The sequence below is a fragment of the Buteo buteo genome, chromosome Z (assembly GCF_964188355.1).
Source record: "Buteo buteo chromosome Z, bButBut1.hap1.1, whole genome shotgun sequence".
NCBI classification, from domain to species: Eukaryota; Metazoa; Chordata; class Aves; order Accipitriformes; family Accipitridae; genus Buteo; species Buteo buteo.
The window spans coordinates 6,102,090-6,126,309 of record NC_134204.1 but is presented as its reverse complement, the minus strand read 5'-3'; the positions used below and the strand labels follow the sequence as shown (position 1 = coordinate 6,126,309).

General features: G+C 38.2%; 1 protein-coding gene across 1 annotated transcript in view; it reads right to left on the bottom strand.

Annotated features, from left to right (window-relative positions):
- The window catches only part of RIT2 (Ras like without CAAX 2), a 174,823-nt gene extending 151,695 nt beyond the window's left edge, over positions 1 to 23,128 (bottom strand). The window contains exon 1 of the mRNA XM_075020275.1: positions 23,026 to 23,128. Within this exon, the coding sequence (XP_074876376.1) occupies positions 23,026 to 23,128 (103 nt within the window). The remainder of the gene's footprint in view (positions 1 to 23,025) is intronic.
- Positions 23,129 to 24,220: the final 1,092 nt, after the last annotated feature.

Sequence of the window (24,220 nt, the reverse complement as noted above, 5' to 3'; positions counted from 1 at the left end):
GCAGTGCTCTTTTAACCACTCAGTAACTAAGTCCCTTGAAATCAAAGGAAAGAGTCAACAGTAGGTACTGTTTCTGCCTGAGAAAAATGTCTCTTGAGATTCTGCATTCCTTCAAAATGAGACAGAGGCACAATTTACGCATGGTGTACACTGAAGAACCACCAAGCAACATTCAGGGAATGAAATGCATAAAATCTGCTCAGCTTAATTCTTTTCAGCTAGGACAGTCTTGATATTCCCTAATAACTCTGATACATCACAGAGCAAATTCTTCAAGTATTTGCATTGTAACTTCACACATTTTGTATGTCAGAACCTAGTCATTTGAAACTGTGTCCTGAAGAACAGTCCCATACAGAGAGGAGTAGACTTGGACTTAGGAAATCTATGTTAAGTTACTTCTTTTCAGCAGAAACCTTAGGAAAATTGATTCGTCCCTTTCTTCCTCACTCCTTACTGGGTTTACCATACATATGAAGAATACAGGGTTCAATTATTAAATACTGCAAATAAGTAAGTGTAAACGTAACTTAAATAGAAATGGGAGTGAATCCTCTATGAGCTATGCCTTACCACTGCCATTTTTTTCAGTCTCTCCTCTCTCTGCCCCTCTTTTTTAATGCAAGTTATTAGAAGAGTATGTTCATATAAAAGAAGAACAGAACTTTCAGGAAAACGGTCTGGTCTGTTTCTTTTAAGTAATCTATGTATTATATTCAGCTTTTTCTTTTTAATACTCACTCTGATTTAACTTTTTATTATTATATGAAAATTGGCAGAATGCCAAAATCAGCATTACCATGGATGATATCATACATGATCTGCTATATTTACACGCTGCTAAGGTGAAACATTTTCCCAGCACTTTGATAAATATTTCTATTCTCCTTTAAACAAATCTGTGTATAAAGACAAAGGAGAAAAAACACTTAATATAAAATAAACCTTTTCAGGGCAATGTAGTAGCTCACCAAACTATTCTGTAGCTGAACTGTTTAAATGCTGCTATGAATATATAAGGCTAGCTAGTCTTTAGAAAGATTAAAAACAAGCAAATATTAGAATTTAATTCAATTTGTCCATTGAAGTCTTCTTTAAATTCCTATTTAATTTTTTTCTTTCCATGTAATTGCTTGCATCTCTTTGTTATGTTAAGAATAGAGATGGCTCTCCAGGGCTTTATTCAGATACAAGGATAACAACTGATTGAAGTATTGGACATGGGTCAGCTCTTCCCCCCAAAACGGTACCTGCAAAGAAGTCTTATTGCTTAATTCAAATGGAATGCATATTGTTGTACCTAAAAGCAAAAGTAGGATCTTCTGTTTCTAATGGACACATATAAGGAATTGCTCTCTCCTCCTTATCCCCTAGCATTACAAGGGAGAGATTTGTTTGCTGTGTGAACGCTAAGAAATAGTAGCTCTTATATTTTTAATCTATTAGTACGTTCAACTTTTTATCAGTCCCACCCTGATATCTTCATTTTCCATTCCGCCATCTCCTACCATTATCTACCTTGGAAAAGGAAAGGAAAAGCGATTCAGCTTCTCACAAAGTCTAAGACCACTCTTTGACCATCTCTTCTAAACTGCAGAGACCTGACAGTGGGCGCTCTGGTATAGAAACTACACATTAAAGTGGTGGCAGCTGATTTAAAACATTTTCATTTCATGACTGAAAGCTGTTTTCTTATATGATATCCATTCTAATAGAAGATAATGTCTCACAGTAACACTTTATCCAAAGCCTACTGGAATCTACAGGGATTTTTCCACTGATTCATTAGATTTTGAATACAGACCCAAAAGCCCAGTTCAAGAAATACCAAAATCCCATCTTTAGCCAGCATAAAATACGCCTAATTAGAGATCAGTCTTTTTCTAAATAGGAAGAGACTTCTGAATTTGAACCTAAGCCTAAAACCTTTTGAAAGTATTAAGTGGACTTCATCACGTTACCCTTCAAAATGAATTCTCAGTGACTGAATTGTCATTCTGCTCTGTTGTCGTATTCTCAAACTGGACCAGTTTTACTGCTTTTACTTCCAAGTACTTAAACCAAGCTGAGATTCTTCAACATTTTTGTACAACTCAGAAAGAAAGAAAAAAGAAATGAGTCTTTTGAAGATCACTGAATTTCACATAAACCTGAAACTGGTTTCCCTATCTGACATCAGTGTACAAAGGACAGTAGCAAAATCCTGTAATATTTCTGCTGTGCATTTATCACTGCATGGGAAAAACTCTTGAGAACTGAGGAAAGATTAATTATATGTACAAAAAGATTAGTAAAACTTCTGGTGCAGTTAAATACAGAGAAGGTAAGCATTACATCTTTGTTCACAGCCCAGGGAAGTCGACATAAATCTTGTCACTATCTTCAGCTGGCTTTGGAAGACCAACATGCTAACCACAAGTTTATGTAACAGAAAGGAAAATCAACCAAATAGCTTCTCAAGACATTCAGACTGATCCAGCCACTCACAGAATATACAGAAGAGCACCGTCACCTTTTCAATTTATTTTTTAACATGGAGTGTCATATTATTGATTCTTTAGATTATTGCTTTAAAAGAATTACTCTCAGAGTCTGTTTCTTTTTGCCTGCCTTTGAAAGTCTGATATTCTCAAGTGGATAATGATAAGACAGGTGCACAGTGTATTTTTATGCATTTTGCAATTACTGAATTGATTTTTGTAAAGAGCTGGTTTTGGAGCACCTGTGCATCAGTTTTGAAACGTACAATATTTATCAGAGATGGGGCTTTAGTTTATTTTTATGCATTTCAAGAGACTTGACAGTAGTAATCTCTATCTCATAAAGGGACCTTCTTGACCCTAATGTTCTCCACGTTTTGTAGCTGTATCAATGCGCTATTAAACGGGATTTGGAGCAGGCTTCATCTGCTTTGAGTCTGGAGGCTTGCAAAGGGGAGGTGGTTTACATTTCTTCTCTCTGGAGCGCTCTGGAAACCCATGTAGTCACTCCGTTTAACAGCACGCACATCTGATCTCATTCAGGCTATCTTTTTGCTAAGTAGCTTTATCTGCTGCCAAGGGTCAAGAAGAAATGCCAATACCTTCGTCAATGCTACTCCCATTTTAGAGGGCCTCAGCTTCTCTATGTTTCTTCCTGAGCTCTGGCTATGCACTGAATGTCAGGGTCTGATGTGGCTGGCCAGGAACAGATACAGAAAACAAGTCAGGGAAATCCCTGTGATTGGTCCAATAGCTGTCACAGAGCAAGAAATCCAGCAAATTTCTACTTAAATCCATTTAATTTTTATTATTTATTTTTTTTAAGATGGGGTCTAGTGGAGGAATAGAGACTGAATTCTTGACACTATAAGAAGATTCCTCTTGGGTGACTCTCTCGAGAAATGAGAGGGCTTGCAGAGGGATCTAGATAGACTGGAGGAGTGGGCAATTACCAATGATATGAAATTCAACAAGAACAATTACCAGATTCTGCACCTGGGACAGAGTAATACGGGACACAAGTATAAACTGGGAGAGGAGTGGCTGGAGAGCAGCCCTGCAGAAAAGGATCCGGGGGTGCTGGTCGACAGCAGGCTCCATCCGAGCCAGCAGTGTGCCCTGGCAGCCAAGAGGGAAAATCCCATCCTGAGGGGCATCAAGCACCGTCAAGAAATTCTGACAGTACCGATCTCTCTTTGAGAATTCAAATAGAGAAAATGCATCTTCAGATACAGGCAGAGCTTCAAATATAGGTCATTGTATAGAAATCTGAATCTATGTGACCCATTTTACTGGTACGGCTAAAGATATTTCCTTCTAGAGGCTATCATACGTAAGAAAGCAACAGGCATGACATCACATCATTCTGCTTCTGAAAATCTAGTCACCTGGTGAAGTATCCATCTGCGTCTGAGTAAATACGGCTTCCTGCACACGTCTGTCAAAGTCTGTGAAATTTTAGTGGGATACTGCTCATGACAACCACGGCACTGGTCAGGGGGGACTGGAATTCATCTGTAGTGTCACTGATGGAACTGCATAAATTCATGCCAGCTCCAGAGCTGCCGCCATAAGAACATTGCTTCCTCCTCCCTCAACACATGCAAAGCACATGTAAAGTGCAATTATTTTCCAATAAATGACTCGCATAAGACTTCCAGGAACTTTGGTGTTTGTGAATAAAAAACATGAGCAGTTCTGTACAAACATATACATGAAGAAAATAAGCAGACAGTGTTAATTCTTAGAAAGCACTAGAGATGTAGTATGAGGCAAAAGAACACGACGAGAGCTGTCCTGCATTGTGGTGACGCAAGCATCATACTAAGACACAGCTTTTGAAATGTAAAGAGAAAATACCTCTTTTTTGCACAGTAGAAAAAATCTGACAAGATTTATCTGTTGAACCTGAATATATTGAGAGAAGCGCGGACAAAGAGGTGAAGTAATGAGAGTCTAGGAAGAAGCAGGTGCATGATTTGGGCTCCCTCACCTCAGTCAGGCACCACATGTTCGGCTCTGACACACGTGCACTACCTATTTACTCGTACCGCACCAGATGACTCCACCACTTGTTTTCAGGAAAGTAATTTGTTCAACTCAATTACTGTAGTCAGCCACTAGATAGTTTAAATTACGTATCATCTGTCTCTTATGCAAAGTTCTCACTTCATTTGTCTCTCTGATTGTTTCAGATGCCACTTTGTCTTACAGGAGATAACATAAAAGGCATCAGACAGCATTTATCAAATATCACAATTTCCAGGCCTGATGATGTGCAAATTGGACTCCCATTCTGAGAGGAAAGGTAATCTTGGGGATAAGATTCCGTCCTGTGACTTGGGAGCTCTATATTCACTTCTTGGACCTAATATTGGCTGGTTGTACAGTCTTCATTTCAGATTCTCCAAAGTATCTACAGTCATAACACTACCCCAGTTCTTTTACTTAAAACTCTGCTGAAAAAACTGGATCTCAACTGCAAGTTTAGAGAGAAGTACACATTACAGAGCCATTTTTTAATGTAGATGAGTAGGTATCATAATAAATAAAGGTAGAGTGACACCAAGACAGGATGGAATTTATTTATCTAAGTAAGATAAGTAGTTTAAAATGGGAATTTTCCTTAAAAAGAAAATTGTTGTTGATATAGGTCTATACATCTTTCTGGAAATTTAGTACATAGTATTAAGTGGTACTTACAGTCAGGGCAGAAATAAATTCCTTTGCACAACCCACTCCCTTAGACGAATTATTTTTTGTCATTATTTAGATAATTCAGTTTTGTAACACATTATCTTTATTCTTGCATGAGAGAATGGAGACACATAATTGCACTTGCTCTCTCCACAGAAATGCCAGAATTGTTACACTTGATAAGTTTTCTGCTCTCTGGAGGAATTAATTTGCTTGAATCCAAAGGGAAAGAAATATCATAAACTAGAAAATATTTGTTGTCTTGGGATGAATTTTTCATGTCCTTGGATCACTGACCGTGATGAATCAAGTGGCACAGAACAAGAGATCAATCAAGAACAAGTGCCAGGGAAAGCGAGAAGCACAGCAGACAAAGTGATATCGATGTCAGAAGATATGTCTGCTCCATGAAGCACTGACTCATCTTTCACCAAACGCTCTAAATATGGTGATACCATTTTGCAACTGTTGACTTAACTTGCTTCAGTGAAACTATGAATATCAAGTACCTAACTGGCAGGAATTCTCTGCCTGAATGCAAGCAAAGCAAAGCCTTGCATCCTGCCTGCTACCCTCAATCCTACATTTCTGGAAAACTTAGCTACCCTGTGCTTAAAAATGTTCCTTGCAGAGATGTAGGCTGTGATGATGCTTCTCCCTTATGAGAGCCTTAAAGGAATTTGCAGTAACATACATTTTGTAGAGTTTTCTACAAAAATCTAAGGTACCTACTATGACAAAATTAACAGTCTCTAAATAATAACCGATTCACACTTTTGTCATGTGTAGAAATGAAATTGTTTCAGTTGGAAAATGGATGAAAAGAAGATTGCAGGAGGACAGGAATTGCTTATTGTTTGCCTCACTGAAAATAAAAAAGTCATAAATCTAACTTGCTTTAATGAAAGTGAAATGTAACTGGAAGCTTCACCTCTGGGCGTGTTGAAGGCTACTGTATTAGAACAGGGAACTCCAAAGTTAAATTCATCAGTCTGCGTGAGCTAAAAGAAACAAGCATTTTAGACTGGAGACTGAAAAAGTCTCACATACCCAGTGGATTAAGGTCTTGGGAAGACACGCGCCACGCTGACCATCATGACTATATATTTTCAATTTAAAAGGGAGCATTATTATCACTGAAATTATAGATGGTTTTAATAGAGGAAAAATATCTTCAAAACAAATTTAAGTGAAGCCATCATATATGAAAAAGAGGAGACATTGAGCATTCTCCCCACAGAGTCTCCTGGGTGCTTTTTTGTGGCAAATCCCAGAGCTGCCTGAATCTTGAACACCTGATTAGGTGTTCCACATATAAGTCTATCAAGGTTTAAAATAAACTATTATTTGTCTTTTGGAGTTTCAGTTTAGGAGGAATTCTCAGAGAAGAGGAATAATACTAGGCCCTGCCCAAATCATGGCCAAGAAGCAGCTGGCTGTGCCTCCCTATCTGCTCAATAATTCAGTAGTTGCAGCAAGTAGGCATTCACAGTTCCTTTTCTGTTTGAGGAGATGCACACTAATTTCACTGATTGCTTAGTTTACCAAAATGTATTATAGACTCTCTTTCCTTGAATCATTATGTATAGCTGTAACATCTTTACAAAATTCATCTTAGTGTTTATCACATTTTTCTTAATTTCCTTATTGAGATGACGTGGACTCTGAAGAAATTGCTGGATAATGTTCAAAGCGTTTGTCACCTGGTACCAGTCACAGAACTATGCTGCACATGATGACCCCTTGTGGCTTAAGTATCTACTAAGTGGTATCATTTAATAGCTTTAAAAAAAGTATTCCGCATTTGAAGGTCAGAAAGCTTAGGACATACAAAGGAAGACAAATATCTCTGGTCTCATTTTACAGATGGGAAACAGAAGCAGAGGTGGGGTATACGCTAGACCGCAAAACATAGTATAAAATACGGAAATCAAATAACAGGCTAAGATTCTGTGTTCCAATGCAAGTTTTTACCATTAGCTAATCAATAGCAATGTGTCCCCATGCTCCAGTGTCAGTGGATTAGGAAGCTTAGACCAGAAAGATACTTATAATTACTCATGTATTATGCTTGCAATATCTTTCTAACTTCCACCAGCACATGCATCAGTTGCCACAATAATGATACCAATGATTTGATTGCTACATATCATGCAGCTTAAATTTATTTTTAAGTAAATTATGAGATCATTAATCATACAGATTTATGTATTTAAAAACTGAAAATTAAAATCCACCCACAGATTAATGGCTGTCTGGGGACTACTAGTTCACTCAAACTTTTTGTGTCTTTTCAATGCCCAGAAACTAATAGATGTGCAGTTTCTAATAGTATGTACGAAGCAAGATGGTGACAGAGGAAACAACACAGAAATACACAGCCTCAAGCTACAGTCATAAACACTACATTAGGTCAGATGAAATAGTGAAGAAAATAATTTTATTTTTTATTTTTATGGGTTTTATTGCATTTATGTCTAACAAATTAACTTAACCAAAAGAAAGAGGGATGAAACCTCATCTGCCTTTAATAACTAGCACTTCAGTCAGCCTTGTCCAGTACATACTTCAATACTGACTACTGGGATTGGTAAGAACGTGCTGACAATCTTTGGGAATCACCATTCAGAACTGGCCATTCCCTGCCACAGAGCAGATCTAAAGATTTGCCAAGAATCCTGACGAGGTCAAGAAACTACCACGCTTTGAAAAATACCACGGGGACATGGAGAACTGCAGCCAGTATCGCAGAAGTGACAAGAGCTGCCACGTGAAGGCAGCACTGCCGTCCTGCTCTGCTGTCTATCCTGCACGGCACCAAAATTGCTTGGGACACTGGCCAGTGCTGACCTGCACCATGGGCTTCAACAGATTCCTTCCAGGAAAGACAGTTCAAAGTGATTTAAGTCTCCTTGGAACTATAGGTACCTTCAGCAGTGGCACCAAATGTTAGGGATGCTGACCCCCTTTTTTGCCAATGATGATTTAATGATGCTATAAATACGGCATTCTTCATTTCAACTGGAAAAAAAAAAAAGTAGCGTGCCATAAACTTCCTCCTGTGTGAAGAAGCTACAAGAACTCTATAAGTAACATAGCACCTGACCGTAAGACTCAGCTGGGTTCAATGCCGATGTTCCCTGGGAATGTGTGAGGTGGCTGAACGGGAAATATTTCTACACTGCTGTATGTACACTGCAGAGATGGCCTACAAGTAAACCATACGTGTGTAAGGTGCACAGCAGAAATACCTCCATGCCACCGAGATGCCCATCGGTAGTTAGATTCCAACTATGATGTTTCTAAAAAGTGAGGAAGCAAAGAAACAACGGACAGTTTTTCAACAGTCAAGTTATAACCAAGGAGAAAAGAGAAGGAAAATAATGATGGCCCCCACTGGCTTTGTGGCCTCTAATAGCAATTCAACAAAACAGAAGAGCATGGCAGTACCAATATATGGCTAATATGATATAAACATGATGTCACAGACACAAACTACAAAAAAAAGTTACATCTCCTTCACTCCTTTTCAGACTATAAATTGCTGTACTGGGTCTGGCTGGGAGAGAGCCAATTTTCTTCACGGCAGCCCGTACGGTGCTTTGTTTTGGATCTGTTACTAAACTGGTGTTGATAACAGCCATGTTTTGGCTATTGCTGTGATATTCCATATCATACGCCGTCATGCTCAGAAATAAAAGCTCAAGGAAAGGAAAGCAGGACGTAATGGGGACATTCATGGTTATGGCACCTGTATTCCCGAGTAACCATTACATGTGCTGAGGCCCTGCTTTTCAGGAGGTAGCTAAAAATCTGCCTGCCAAGGGGAAGTAGTGAATAAATTCTTTCTTTTTCCTTGCTTGTGCGCACAGCTTTTTCTTCAGCTATTCAACTGTTATCTCAAGCCACAAGTCTTCTCGCCTTCCCCTGTCTCCCTTTGCTGTAGGAGAGTGGTGTTTGGCTGTTGGCTGGGCTCAATCCACCATAATTGCTTACCCAAAGACTTAAAGTCTTAAACTTCAGAAATTTTTTCGTAACCCAGGAACTTTTATCCTATTAGCTATTCTCTTCCATAATGTATCAAACTTGAAACAAGCTTGAGGCTCTTTGTCCTGCAAATTCTGGTATAAATTCTAATATTTGCTGGACGCAAGACTATTTAATACTTCTCCCCAAAACTACAGAAATTACTGGAGTAATTCCTACACCTTCCCCTCTCCCTGCTCCAACCCATTTAACCATGCACTGCTTTAACCATTTTAATCCAGATATTTGAGTGCGTAGAGCAGAAAACTGGGGTCAACGCATTCTATGGTAATTTCAGATTGAGAGTCAGGAACAAATGCAGATTTCTTTCTTCAACTGCATAATTTTTCCCTGTTTCCCTCCCCACCTACTCCAGTGTGTGGCTTCCCCATTAAGATGCCTTCATTTGGATGGAACTCTCAGTATAAGAAAGAAGAGCTGTATTCTTTCTGCTCTACTGCTAAGGTCAAGCAAAGAATCTGTGTTAAGCTGCCAGTTTTCTTTGTGATACGCGAGGCAGCACGGAACACAAATTGCATTTCCACTCTCTCTTCAGCTCTTCTTTTAGACGCCACAATACTGACAGTAATCACTGAGCTGAACAGATATGACACAGAAAACACTGACGGAACAAATAAGGCCCATCCTAGCTTGGTTTTCCAGTGCTAAAGTAAATAAATATGTATTTCCTTATCAGTTTAGCTAAATGGTTCTGGAGATAGGTAAGTTTTTAACATCATATGTTAAACATCCTGAAATTAATACAAATATAGATATCAATTAGAAATATACAAAATTTAAAATGGGAACAGAAAAGCTATTTCACAATAGATTATCAAATCTAAGCCCTTCAACACTGCCATATTCCTGGTAAAATATTTTATTAGCAGGAAATACACCTAAAGTAAGTTTATGAGAAAGATAATAAGAATTTTGAAGATAGCATGGGCTCCACACGCTGTGCTAACATAAACAGGTGGTATTTTACATTTCCCACATCCCTCATAAATTCTACCATATGCTCAAAGGGAGAGCCTGCAAGAAAAAAAGAGAGAAAAGTGGGAGGAAGGAATCAGAACTCAGAAGCAAGTAATTCTATCACCAACCTCTTAACGATTTTTAGCAACCTGTTATGCACTGAACCTGAAAAGAATTATTCATGGTATTTTTCTGTTGCATTGAACTTGAACTGTGAGCCAGGGAAACCTCTGATTCCCTCAGGAATTTTCATCACAGTGCAAGGTGGTATTCTGTCTACCTAGGTCATTTCCTGAGAAATCATGTCTACTACAGCCTATCTAATTTGTTCCCAATCCACATCCTGCTATTTGTTGTGACTAAATTAACATCAGCGGTGCCAAAGATATTCCCATGAGTTCCAACCCTGTAAAGTATTCACTGCCTACAATTTTTATCAACTTCATTTGAGATACTCAGGAAAGCAACAGTTAAAAATTTCTTGGAACAAAAATTTTAATTTCTGCAATTTCCTGCCCATAGGCCAGAAGAAAGACACTTCATTCACAAACTTATTAATGTCTTTGAATTACAACACCCTAAAGTATCCCAACACACAAAACTGGTTCAACCAATGCCTGAAACTTAATATACTAATACTCATCCAGCAGGTACAGTGATGCTTTAGAAACATACGATGCAGCTTCACAAGCTAGTTTGATCCATAGTTCTTTTTATGTAAATGACATTGAGGAATAAAGGGTTTCAAACACCACGTAACTGTATTCTTTAAATATACTGTCACTGTCAATCAGTAGAAGTGGTTATCTCACTGGGTTTTGCAGAGCTTTCTATAATTCTTTGAATAACACATTGGCACTAACAGCTATTTTCCTTAAAGAGTGAAGACGTGTGTTACTTTACACTTAAATAAATCTTACATGAGTATGTTTCAACGATATGTGTATTTAAATCTGTTTATAGTCACTGGCATTTTGTTTTGATTTTTCCTCCTACCACCATTTGTCCACAGTTGATTATAGGGAGGTAGTTGTTTGTTTATAGGCAAGTGTGATGAGCAGTAAAAACTAGGGAATGAGAGCAAAGGTAACAGCTGGGTCACAAAGAATAAAGAGAAAACATATAGAAATACGTATATTTTTGCTTTGCATCTTGACATTTTTCCCAGACTGGGGAAAGACAGAAGTTAATTTTATTTCCTGGTACTGAGTGAAATATTTCTCTAGTACCACTGTGATTCATTATTTTATTTGAGATTTTGGTGTGTGGATGGATCTAATTCTTCAAAGAACAGAGAAAAGTCTGACAAGTGCTGGGCCTCCCCCTGATTTCACTAGGTGTTAGGTATTGCTAAAGCTGGGGCCCACGAACTCCTCTCAGTTCTGGATGATTGTAAGAACACCACACAGGAGAAATACCGCTTTGCCTAGTAGCCCATAAATTGATATTAATGTTAGATTTACACAGCCTTGCCCATGGCTGAGGCAAGCTTCTACACCACCTGAAGAGTTGGGGAAAAAAAAGGGCTGTGCCAAGAACATTTGTGCAGGTACCTCTCCAGCTTCTCATTGTAGAAAGTGGGTAAGAAACATGGCATGAAAAGTCACAGAGGCAGGAGAAATACGCACTAACGCGACCTCTCTACACTTTTTGGCCACCAATACCTGCAAGGATGTTGGAGTATAACCATGGGCCAGTAGCATCTAGGAGGATAACTGCAATGAAAAAACGGCATCTGAAATCAATGCTCTTTGAAGTACGAACTACTGCCCTTTCCTTCTATCCCTTTACTCCCTTACCATTGCTTTTACTCATCTTTGTCTGGTTTTCTGTTTTCTCAGTCTTTTTCCTATGCCTCTGTTTTTTCTAATTTCTTCTTCTCTATTCTTAGATGTTCACCTCTGTTACATTTCCCCCTCCCACTGCTCAGTTTGTTTCTTTTTTTATCTTCTGTTTTGCTTTTTTCCTAACCACTTCTCCGCCCTCAAATATCACAGGCAATTCTGATTTTGAGCATGTTATCTGAAAAAAAAAGTGGAAGCTTATGTGATTTACTACTTGTTATGTAAGACATTTAATAACTTTTAAGTATCTTGGTCAATTTTCATGGAGGAAAGATTTTAAAAATGGGTCTTCGCCTTCCACTTTTATAAAAACAGCTCAGTAAACAGAGTACCTACTGAGAGACTATGATGCAAATTCACAGCTACTCTTAGACACTGGAAAATCCACTGAAACTGCTGTCAGTGAAAGAAAAGCATAGGAAACCAGGTTTCTGGAGCTCACGGGGGGCTGCTTGATTACTGTGATAGATTGTTCTTTCTCCTCCTCTATTCCCAGGAGAGAAATAAAGTGTCTCTAGAGCATATCTACAAACATAAGGAGACCTCAGGAGGCCCAGGAATAGACTCTGGTTGTATGCAGTGGCAGATATTGTACAAAGCAGACCTCTGGTATACTGTGTGTGATGAGTGAATAGATGACCCTGTCACCAGGCAACCCATGCAAGTTTATTCACTGTGTAGAAAATGTCTAACAATTACTTTTTATTCAAATTGAGAAAGGAACATTATTGCTATTTAAGAAAGTTCCAGACAAAATTTTAGAGAAGGGGAAACTTTACAGCCTGCCTGGCATTCTGCATGATTTAAGAAGCTAGAGTTCTGCTGATCTGAAACAATCAAGAATTTGACAATACTTGGGTTTGGTTTCAAACATTCTGACTAAAAATCTGAAACAATGGTATATACTTTGCAAGCTGCTAAAGAGGCATTTCTGTAAGGACCCTGCAGATCCTGTTTAGCAGGCAACAGTTCAGTATAACACAGCAAGCTGTCATGCAGGTAGCAGGCTAGTAAAGTTACTAAAGGAATCGCAGCATCTGACAGAGAATATGAATTTCTGCTAGCGTTCCTTTATTTTGTGCATGTGAAAATGGACTAGAATTACAAAACTGCATAGCACTCCAATGAGATTGCAAGAAAAGAAATTAAACAACAGCTCTTCTTGTAACTATAGTCAGTGTAAGTTAAAGAAGAACTACATGCATCAGTCTTTCAGCTGATTACAGCTTTTACTTTGAAAAGCTTATGAAATTAATTTTTAAAACTTATAACCATTTGTGGGTCCACCTTTGGGTCCCCTGAAATAATGAAATAACTAGGTTAGTTCTTGGGGTTTATCTGAATGGAAAGATAAAAACACTGCTTTACAACAGGTGAGTTGAAAACATACCTTTTTTGGAGGCCAGAATCACGACAGCCCCACCTGGCAACTCCCGAGACAGTCTTTTATACACACACACATTCTCTTTTCTTTTTTGTATTCTCTACACAACTTAAACCAAAGTGGGTTTAGCCAGTGTCTCCTCTGGGATCTGCTCAGTGGGCAGGTAACGCATTAGCAAATCACTATAGCTTGCAGCAAAGTGTCTTCCTGAGCCAGCAAGAGCTCTGAAACTGGGACCCTGCACAATGCTTTGGTAACATTCAATACCTGTCAGTGGAGCTGTGTGAGCACGACGAGTCTTCTAGCTTCTAGGAAAAAAAATTAGAAAGGCTTGCAGGCATAAAGGGAGACTAATTAAAGTCAATGAACAAATTAAAAGTGGAAAAGGATTACCAGAGGAATGGAAAGAAATAAAATGGAAAGTATGGAAGGAAAAGACATGAAAGCAGTAACAGAAGGAAAAAAAAAAATATCTTTCCTAATTGTGCTTTAAGAGTGTCCCTAATGGATTTAATCTCATCCAAATTCTAGCAGATAGCGTGTGCCGAAAATGCTGCAGATGGCTCAGCTCAGCAGCAGGGATGGCTTGGAAGGGAAACAGTTCCTGTGGCTGCCTCAACAGATTGTTTACAACAAAAATACCAACAGTGCCCAGTCATTGTCATGAAACAGTGCTTGTTCCCTTATTTGAGACTTCAATCTGGGCATTTCAAATGGCAGATTTGTGTGTGGTTGAAATGAGGAGGGTCCTTGATAGTTCAATTCCTGTTGTTGAGGAACAGCCCAGAAGGTTTCCCATCTCTTAATAGCAAGCCGTATGAATGGGAAAAGCTGAGCAGTATATGTCTCACTGAAATCTTCACTGTGTAAGTGAAGCCCTCGTTCAATAAATCACACCATGAAAAGCAGATTCATTAATACAACCTTCCATGAGTTCTAATCAATTCACATCATTGTTCACGTAGAAGAGGTTTAGATGAAGGTCCCGAATCAGTAAATCCCACTTCCATCAGCAGAACAGAGAACAGTTTTTTTGCAAGTGGTGAGCTAACAGATCTACTTACCTTCCATCTGCACCACTACCCGACATACACATTCAGTGACCAGTACTGTTGGGGTGCCACCTCAGCCTGTTTCCAGTTATAGAGGAGCCCTTATCCTCTAAAGGATGCACATTAGCTCTGTGTGAGGCAACATAAATGACTTTTTTTGTACACAACAAACAAGTCCAGTCTTGAGACCAGCCTTAGGATCTCCCCTAAGCAGTTTGAACATAAAGAAAAATGCTGGTTATGTTATCAATTCATATGTATAATATGACTGAAATAACCAGGGAGCTGTTAAAGTCCTGTGTAGAGCTCCCATCAGTTAATACTTAAAATAGGGAAACAATAACTAGACATGATTTATGTTTAGGACCTAACTACTAGACAATGGGGCTTTATGTTTATGTCAGAAAAGGTAATGGATTGTGGTCTGGTCAACAAACCTTGAAGAACCACTTGGAACTGCCAAGACAGAGTAAGAAGTAGGTAAAAGGGAATTGTTACAGGGGGAGATTGCGACCACCGACTCATTGACCACCTACTCAAATGATACCACCTACTCAAAAGAAGACAATGGAGGAAGAAGACAGAGTCTGCACACTAATTTACATGAGAGGCGAAGAAGAAAGAACCAATCATTAAGGGAAATAATAACAAGTATGTAGTAGTTAAATATATAAATGTGGGAATTTTTGTGACAAAGGTGTGCTGTCTTGAGACAGGCACCCATTCATGAGCATCAATGAAATGAATTTGAAAATACCTCAACTCTGTGTATTATTGGTTTGCACACTGGGTAAACGAATCTGCTTTTAGGACAACAGTTAGACACATTAATAATGCCACATCAGCCACAAGTCCTGATGACTTTTAACACATTTCATAATTTTGAGGATGATAGTTTTCATTCTCCGCTATAAGAGAGTCTGAAGACAGTAAATGCTTTTTCTGCTCAGGTATATTTGCTCATTAATGCTCAACCTCTATGAAGTATTCTTCTATCTTAAATTAGCATAAACCAATTAGACTAATACAACTTTCACCAGGCTGTTCCTTTCAAAGACTATTCCACAATCTGTTCCATCTTGCTTTTAAGCAAATGGTTAAGGATATATATTGCTCTTGTTGACCAAAGGAAGTCAGGCCTGAAGATTTCATACATCTCTAATTATACATATTTTAATTCTAATTTTACCACTTAACTGATTACTCTCCATTAAGCAGTTCGGATCCCTTTCCTCCTCAATTTTGGAAAACAGGTCTTCTTTTCTTGATATTTATTACCTTCAAACAGCATAAATTCTCTGTCCCTTGTGCCAAAGTTGCACAGACAGTGACCAGCCCACTTGCTAGCCTTATCCAAGTGGGTATTCATCATCTAGATGTTATGATGGGAGAAGCTGGATAGATCAACCCATTCACATTACAGCTGCATCCAGTCCCATTTACATTAAATCACTGTATACATATGCAAATTGCACAGTAAAGAATCATGGACTACTGGCTGACAGAGCTATTTGAATATAGTCATAGTCATTTGTCATCATAAATCATATTGCGTCAGCCCTTTCATCATCTCTGTTGGTCTTCTCTGAACTCTCTCCTATTTATCAGATGGTTTCTGGTATTGAAGAAACCAGAACTGCAGACAGCTTTCTCAGTAGCCAATTGGTATCTCACATGCAGAAACCATCCTATTAAATGCAGGAGCCATAACTGAATCCTCCACCCCTCCAGCCATTGAATTATGTGAACTGGCAAAATAATGAAAACATCTTTAACTCATTTCCCCAAGGCAAATAATTCTGACCACAAGGTCTGCCCATAGTCAAGAAAATTAATAAGCAATGTGTTTAATCCTTTCAAGTGGATAATAAACACACTAAAGATAAATTAAGAATATCAGAAACGTGTCCAGAATTATTTGAATCATCAGCTTCGATGGTCACAACCCAGCAAAATACTTCCAAAATAGGATAACACATATGGAAATAGAGAATTCAGGTCATCACTAGAGATGTGATAGCACAGATGACTGTGTTGGGGGAAAGAGCAAGTAACTTAAGGGTTACTGTGGATATTTCTCTGTATGCAATCTCTGTGCACTATACCTGAACAAAAGAATTCATTATTCTCAGAGGAACAAAAAAGGACTGTCAAGAGGAAACCAGTAAGCAGACTTGCTTCTAGTAAGACCACTAATAGAATAGCATGTGAACTTTCAGAATTCATATTCAGAAAATGACGTGGAAGTACTAGGGCACTCAAATTAAGGATACAAAATGCTCTGAGCAGGAAAATAAGCTTCTACAAGTGAGGTTTCAGACACTCAAAGTATTCAAGAGAAAGAAGATCAAGGTGTGCACTGATCATTGTCTATAGGTATTAACAGATAGGAAAGTAAGAGAATAGGGAGTTTTTCAAAGTTGTTAACAAAGAAGTGATAAGATCAAATAGCTAGAAGTTGGAATGACACAAAATGGAGCTTGAAGCAAATTCACTAGCCTACCTGTGAAGGTAATTGAAACATAAGAACCGTTTTGTTATCACAGATCACAAATATATCGGAACTCTGCATTTTTAAAAATTCTCCAGTGCTTAATCTGGTTTATGGGAAAAACTGGAAGTTGCCCATACCCAGGGACGTGGTTGTCTGGTATTAGTGGGCCTTCTTTACAATGTTTTTTTTCATGGAGAAAATACAACCTATACCACCACCAGTCTGCATATAACATTTGTAATTCTTCATTAGAACTACGACTGTAATTCAGTTTACAGCATCCCAGACATGACGAATTTAGCTGGTGCCTTACAGTGTTCAGTTAGGATTTTTTCTCCATGGATACATAATTGTGAAGAAGTATTACTATGTCTTTTGGGCTGTACCACTGTTAGTATTCTGCTGTCTCCTCTCTTCCTTTCCAAGCCTTGCACTGACACTTCCACATCAGGTCACAGCTGATCACAGGTTACCGTCAGCACTATGAAATGACCAAGGGAACTAATATGTCATTTTGACTGATTGATATCCTTATGCTTTCAAAACTATTACCAAGCAAGGAAGTTTTTCTCTGGTCAACAAATAGATACCCTTTCTTCCTTCCCATCTTTTAAATTCTTTTTCTTCATTTGAATAAGTATAATTATTTTCCTGAAATTCCCAGGGTCTTGTATTTGGCCTTAAAAATCCAAATTACCTTTTTTCAGACAGAGGATGATGAGGGAATGAACATTTCTTTTCAGAGGGATGCAGATGTGTGTCTTTATTAATTGGGTGTCTCAATTTCTATTCCAGTTAAAAAAAAGATGGGTGTTTGTGCAGTCACAGGAGAGGCAGCATAAAATTAGACAACAAAAACTATACTTATATTGACTTGGGGGGGGACAGACAATTTGGTTTGCCTTAACTGTAATGCACAGCATGCCCAGACACTTGAAAGGCTACCTTTTTCACCTTGACTCATACTGACCCTTAACTTAATCCTTCATTCTAGCTATCAGTTTGGCTCAGAAGACAATAGAAGGCCAGACTCTTTCCCTTGATCCATTTACCAGGCATTTGGGGAAGCATAGCTGTACCTGAGAGCATATCGGGTGGAAAAAAAAAAAAACAACAAAAAAACAAAACAACAAACCAAACCAAAACCAACATACCCCCCCAAACCCTCCTGAGAAGGTGTTTGATCAATGTATGAAGTGTGTTCTACAATACTGAGCCTTATGATGGTGTAAGAACAGCATCAGCAGACCCAAATGGCGCTTTTCAACCTCAGCTCTTTTGATGCCAGTGGAATCTCTGCCTCTGCTCTTCATCCGTTTCAGGTGTAGCCTGGATTATATGCTAATTTATCTCCAAGGGATTAACAAACAGCTGGAGTGGGCCACTTCTCCAGTACACACTCCATGGTGCTATCTCTATTTGCTGGGGACTCTTGTTATGAGGACATGCTTAAAATGAACAGGCACAGAATTTGCTTTATCTAGACAGAATAAGAGATAAAGCTATTAAAAAAACAAAAAACAAAAAACAAACCCCCAAAAAACAAAGGCAGCTAATCACATAAATAAAAGAAAATTGGGGATTTAATCTAATTCTTAGTACAGAAGTTCCCACATCACAAAACCATTGCTGTTTTCACGCATTTTAGAACTTATTTTGTACACACAATCCTGAAATTAATTGGATGAGTCACCTGTATCTGTAGAAATACAGCATTTGTGTAACACTGGCAAAAAAAAAAAGAAAGAAAGAAATCACTGGGGTAAGCATGCCTCCCATAACCAGATCAGGCTGAGAAATACATTTCTTTAGACTCTAACAACCCTAAGACAATCTTTTCTTAATTCTTTGTCTTCCCGGCTTTTTTTTTTTTTTTTTAAATTGAAGCCTGGAAATATATATCTAAATGTTTTCAAAACCTGTATATTAAAACTAAAAATACATTAGTTTTACAAAAATCTGGGGCTAACTATTTAACAATTCCTTCAGTTTTTTTAAGCTGGCAACCAAAAAACTGGCAACCAGTCTGAGAAATAAATCTTTAAAAATGCACATTTTCTCTAAGACAAAAAAACAACTTGCAACATTTTATTTATTTTTTTTTTTTAATTCCTCCTCATCTGAAATGCAACTTTCACAGGACAGGTAGCATGAAATTCACTTTGTATCTATGATACAGCAATTCTATGGATAAACATGTAATTCCATTTACGAGGTATAACAGTATATCAACTTCACCCTTAAATAAATCAACTTTAACTAGCATTAGGGGAAAAAAAAACCAAACTAGAATAACATTTTCATTCAGCCAAGAAGATGAACGTCAAGTTAGATTGTGGTGCAATCTGATCAGCACTTGAAGGATACCTAGGAAACAATTTTTCATTAGACAGCAGTTTTCTATTTTATTCAGTTGCACAGGCACCTCAATTTGTTTGTTCTTTCTGGTAGTCACTGTGCAACCCCTCAGTTAATTATTGCTGATGTTTTGCAGAATGTGCTGCAGTTAATTATTATTAGTGTAATTAGTTTGCTAAATATAAGCCAGCAATGCATGGTCTCAGGATTCAGAGGCTCTTTTGTGTATATTTTTTGTAACACTGAAAAATAGAAGTAAACAGGTCTGAGCTACATCAGACTAGGGACCAAGAGCGTACTAGGTTCACTGTCCAGATGCAAATCTCTGAAGGTATTTGTGAGCAAAACCTGTTTCAAAACCACTAAGATTCTTAGGGTTTCAACCGTACTGTAAGGCAACTGGAAGTAGGTTTGAACGGTATTGAGCTGACCCGAGATTTGTCATCAAACCAGAGAAGACCAAGTGTCAAAATCTTTTTTAAATTGAAATTTAACTATCATTAGAAAAGTGTAATTTCGGTATGGACTATAATCAAATGAGAGTCAGTAAAAAATTTACTTTTATTTTATTTCTGTTTAATTTCTGGTTCTAGCCTAATTTCGGTCCGAACTTGCAACAGAGTGTATAGCTGTACTTGATGTCAGACACAACCTATACAAAGTAATACATTAACATATCGCTCTGAAAACAAAAATAGTTCTACTTTCAGAAGCTTTAGATGGGATAACTCATTCTAGGGAATCTATAATTACAGTACAGAAATCAATTCCCAGGAAAATTTACATACAGCTTTGTATATTTTGTTTACACACCACTATTACCTGTTTGTTACAAACTCTGGGGTTTGAGGTGGTGTTTTTTCCTCCTATAAAATAGTGACAGAGATATTAATTTTTTCCTGGCACTGATTTTGAAATGTGAGGACCCTTTCATAACAATTCTCAAACCATTTGCAGTTTACACATCGTTACTCTGAATGTGGTGGGTATCAGACTAGGATGTGCTGAGTTTATGTTCTATTACCAATTCTTGTGAAATGTCTACTACACTGAATAGCCCAAATAACAGGAGGTTGGCTGTCCTCCTGGATTGTCTGCCATCTTGGAGCACAGAACTGAAGAGAGAAGCCTGACAACCCAAAGCAAACAGTCTATAAACACCAACGTCCAAAGAACATCCACTGTTGGTGTCTTCTTCCCCATTCCTCCCTGTCCACACATACAATCATATCCTCAGCCCCTTGTAACGAGTATGGGAATCACAAGATCAAAATGCCCAGCAGATCTCTAGAAGTGAACTATGTCCAGGGCAAAAAGAAATCTTCTAACATTTCTGCAGCTTGGTTCCTAAGGAAAATTCTTTCCAAACCTGAATTACTTAATATTGAACAAAATGAGGAATGGAAAGGCTTTTATCCAAAAGAGGTTTCCCACTCAGCAACTTAATCCTGGCTGTTACTGCTTTTATCATGACTTAAAAAGCAAAGGAGGAGGGAGAAGAAGGGGAAAGAAGCCAGGATATTACCAATACATCATCCCATATATCACTTATCTGTCAAACTCTAAACTGGAAGTTGAACTTTTTTTTTAATCTCTCATTCTACCCTGACCCTTTTTTATGGTTAAATTCATGATTTCCTGGACAGAGTGAATCTAGGTCATTAGGGGAAAGCAGAGCTCACCGTGGAGAATGAAAGCAGTCATTCAGGGCTTTTTCTGCTTTTAATCCAGTTTAAATTAATCCTGCCTATACAACAGTCAGAATGAATTCATGATTTATGGAATGACGTAATTTCATAATCGTAATCCATATCTCTATCAGTTGGACTATGTCTCCAGATTCTACTGAAATATTTCATGCCCATTCCACATTTGAAGTTCACAGACAGCAAATGAGGAACAGCCCACCTCCTTTCTTCTAGACTTTTAATTCTTAGTTGCTGGTTTTCCCCCAGAAGTTTCACTTTTGTGAAAACAACAGGTTTTCATTAATCCCACTGAATGGCATAACCATCCACTTCATCCTATTTTTATTTCTCTAGACCACACAGACACCCAATTCTTCTTGAAAGTTATGTGGTCCTCAGCTTTGGAGATATATCATTACTTTGTGTAATCCACAGATTTGAAGGCTTTATTCTCAGGAAATCAACAGCTAACATTTTCTGAACAAGGAGATTTGAATAAACTTCATTTGTGCTTTAAAACTCTTATCTAACAGTAAATGGGAACTCTAAAATTTCCTCAATGTGTATATAAAATTTGGCTGTTACGATTCAGTTATACTGTGAATATGGTATAGTTTGTAATATCTTTTGTTTTGGTGAATAAGTCTTCAAAATGACATTGTTCTTACAATAATATGTTTGGGAAAAATTGCTGCCATCTTTTGGATGCACTAAGGAAAAAAAAAAAAAAAAGAAGTAGTAACATTTTACTGAAAGTTCCAGCTGACACATCCTGGATACCTGCTTTACTATGGAAAAGATAATCTGAAATTGCAAAAAGTTACTCTGAGATAACCAATATTTTCTTCTTTCCCATTTTATATAATGATCATAGCATAACATCTGTGCAAGAATTGTTTGCTTGGTTAAGTGACACTGATGGGAAATAGCTTTCACTGAAAGATGTGCCAGTGAAGTTGAAGCCAAACATAACAAGAAAACAGAGATTATGAATACAGAGAGGAAATTATATACACTCCCAATATGTAATTTTTTGCATGTATACCTTGTCATTTGAATAGGAAATAAAACTTTTTTAATCTACACAATTATTACAGTTTAGTGTCACAGCTTGCTTATCCTGAAATTTTTGTGGAATCTAGCCTGGGTATATTACATTATCCTTTCTGTTTGTTTGTTTTCTTCTTTTCTCTTTCTTTTGAATTTCCAGAAGATGTAATCAAATGCTTGTTGTGTGGCCAGCTCAATACACTGGCTTCTGAGACAAACACTGCACATTCAGCAAAGTCTTTTTAGGAACAGAGAATGCTAGTGTCAGTGAGAATAAATCAAAGGTGATAATATCTGGGAAAAAGAAAACATTGTCCAGAGAAAATAATGACTCCTCCGAAGAGATACCATTGTCAGACACTAGCATATCTTGCCGGCACTGGAGAGTGATATTAAAATATGCTGCAAATCTACCTTATCACCTGGAGCGAGACTCCGACATGCATTCGGTAACTGTCCGGACAGGAGAGGAGACTCACACCAGCTGAGCCATAATGACACTCAGCAAAAAAGTCAAAAGAAGACGTGGGAAAGAAACGAGTCACTGCAGACATCCTCCACACTTTGCACTGTACAGCTGACTTTGCAGTTAGTTTCATTTCTGCCTGAGCACAAGGACCGGCAGGCCAACAAGTGACATCCACCCCAGCCACCAAACCATCACCCCTCAGCAAGTGTTAGAGTGACACGACCACTTGCTCTTAAACTGAAAGCAGCGAGCTGACCGCTCTCTCCTCATATACAATGGAGCCAAGGTTCATTTTACAAAAATATCCAATTAAAAAGGCTTGTAACATTTCAGTCTGTAACAAATTAAGCTGACTCACTGCCCCAGTCACGAATTAGAGTCTTTTATCCAAGCCATGTGCAAGAGAAAGAGGAACGAAACCCCGCATTAAACAACATTCTTGTTCTGTGAACTTTACACTCCCAATTCACCCCTTTTCCCCCAAAATGCTGTTGCTGAAACTTACCGCTTTTGCCAACTCCCCCTGCTCCTAGCATCACCACCTTGTACTCTCTGGAGCCTGCTGAAGAATTGCTGGAGGAGCTGATAATTTCATTTTCTAGCTCCATCTTGCACGAGGCAGAAGAAGGGAGCAAAAGGTAAGAAAAAGCAAGTGGCAGGTGCTTCCTCTGATCTTAAACAACTACAAAAGCTGTGTTAGGGGGGGAAAAAAAAAGGCAGAAAGGAAAGGTATAATGCAAGAGGTACGATTTATCAGCCTCACACTCGCTGCTGTGCCTGTGTTAGCTGGAGAAGGTCTCATAGCAACCACTTTAACAGCTTCCAATAAAAATCTCTCTCTGCCCCCTCCCAGCTCTGTATCATTCTCTGTGTTTCTTTTCCTGGACAGAAGCAGTTTTGTGAGGCTCGAGAGCCCTGGTACCTCTGGGTGTTGCTGTGTCATTGGCATCAAATTGAGCAGAGCCTCCAGAAGAAGAAAATGGATCACATTTCTTAATTATGATGTTTGTTGTTCCATGTAGTGCTTCCTTGAATCTTAAACAATAATAAAACAGGCCAGATAACCTCCTTGCCACCTTGGAGTTAAATATTCACCCTACGTTCATCAAGTTTGCTAGATTTACATTTAATCTATTAGAAGGGAAATAGCAACAACTTTTAAGAGTCTTTGTTCTTCATGAAGCTTACTGCAAAGCAGCAAAGTTTTCTAAGGTTAGGTTTGCCCCCAGATCAATTCTCTTTTAGTTCAGTTTGCATCAAGTATTTGCAGAAATAAACCAGATATTTTGAAAACAAGACTTGTTATTTTTCTTTTTTCCCCACACAGAATGTCAGAAGGAGATTGGGACTGAAAGGAGGGGGAAAGACCTATTCATCCAGAAAATATCCATGTAAGGAGAGAAGAAAACCAAATTGTTCTAAGTATTTCATACTAATAGCAAGTGGTTTATCTAACCAACCTGGTCAGCCCAAATAAATAAGAATAAAGCAAAAAGTTTGTGAATGACATCCAGTGTGAAAATCTCCCATTAGAATTATTCAGAACAAAAGACTGCAGCTCTTCATTGATTTCTCATTATGTCCATAACAGGTCTAGTATATTTAAAAGAAGGTGATGAGTAATAAGATATTTGCCCAGCTTTAACTGTTACGCAATATTTTTGAGGACCAAAAAGCATCTACTGCAAAAGGGGCGGAAA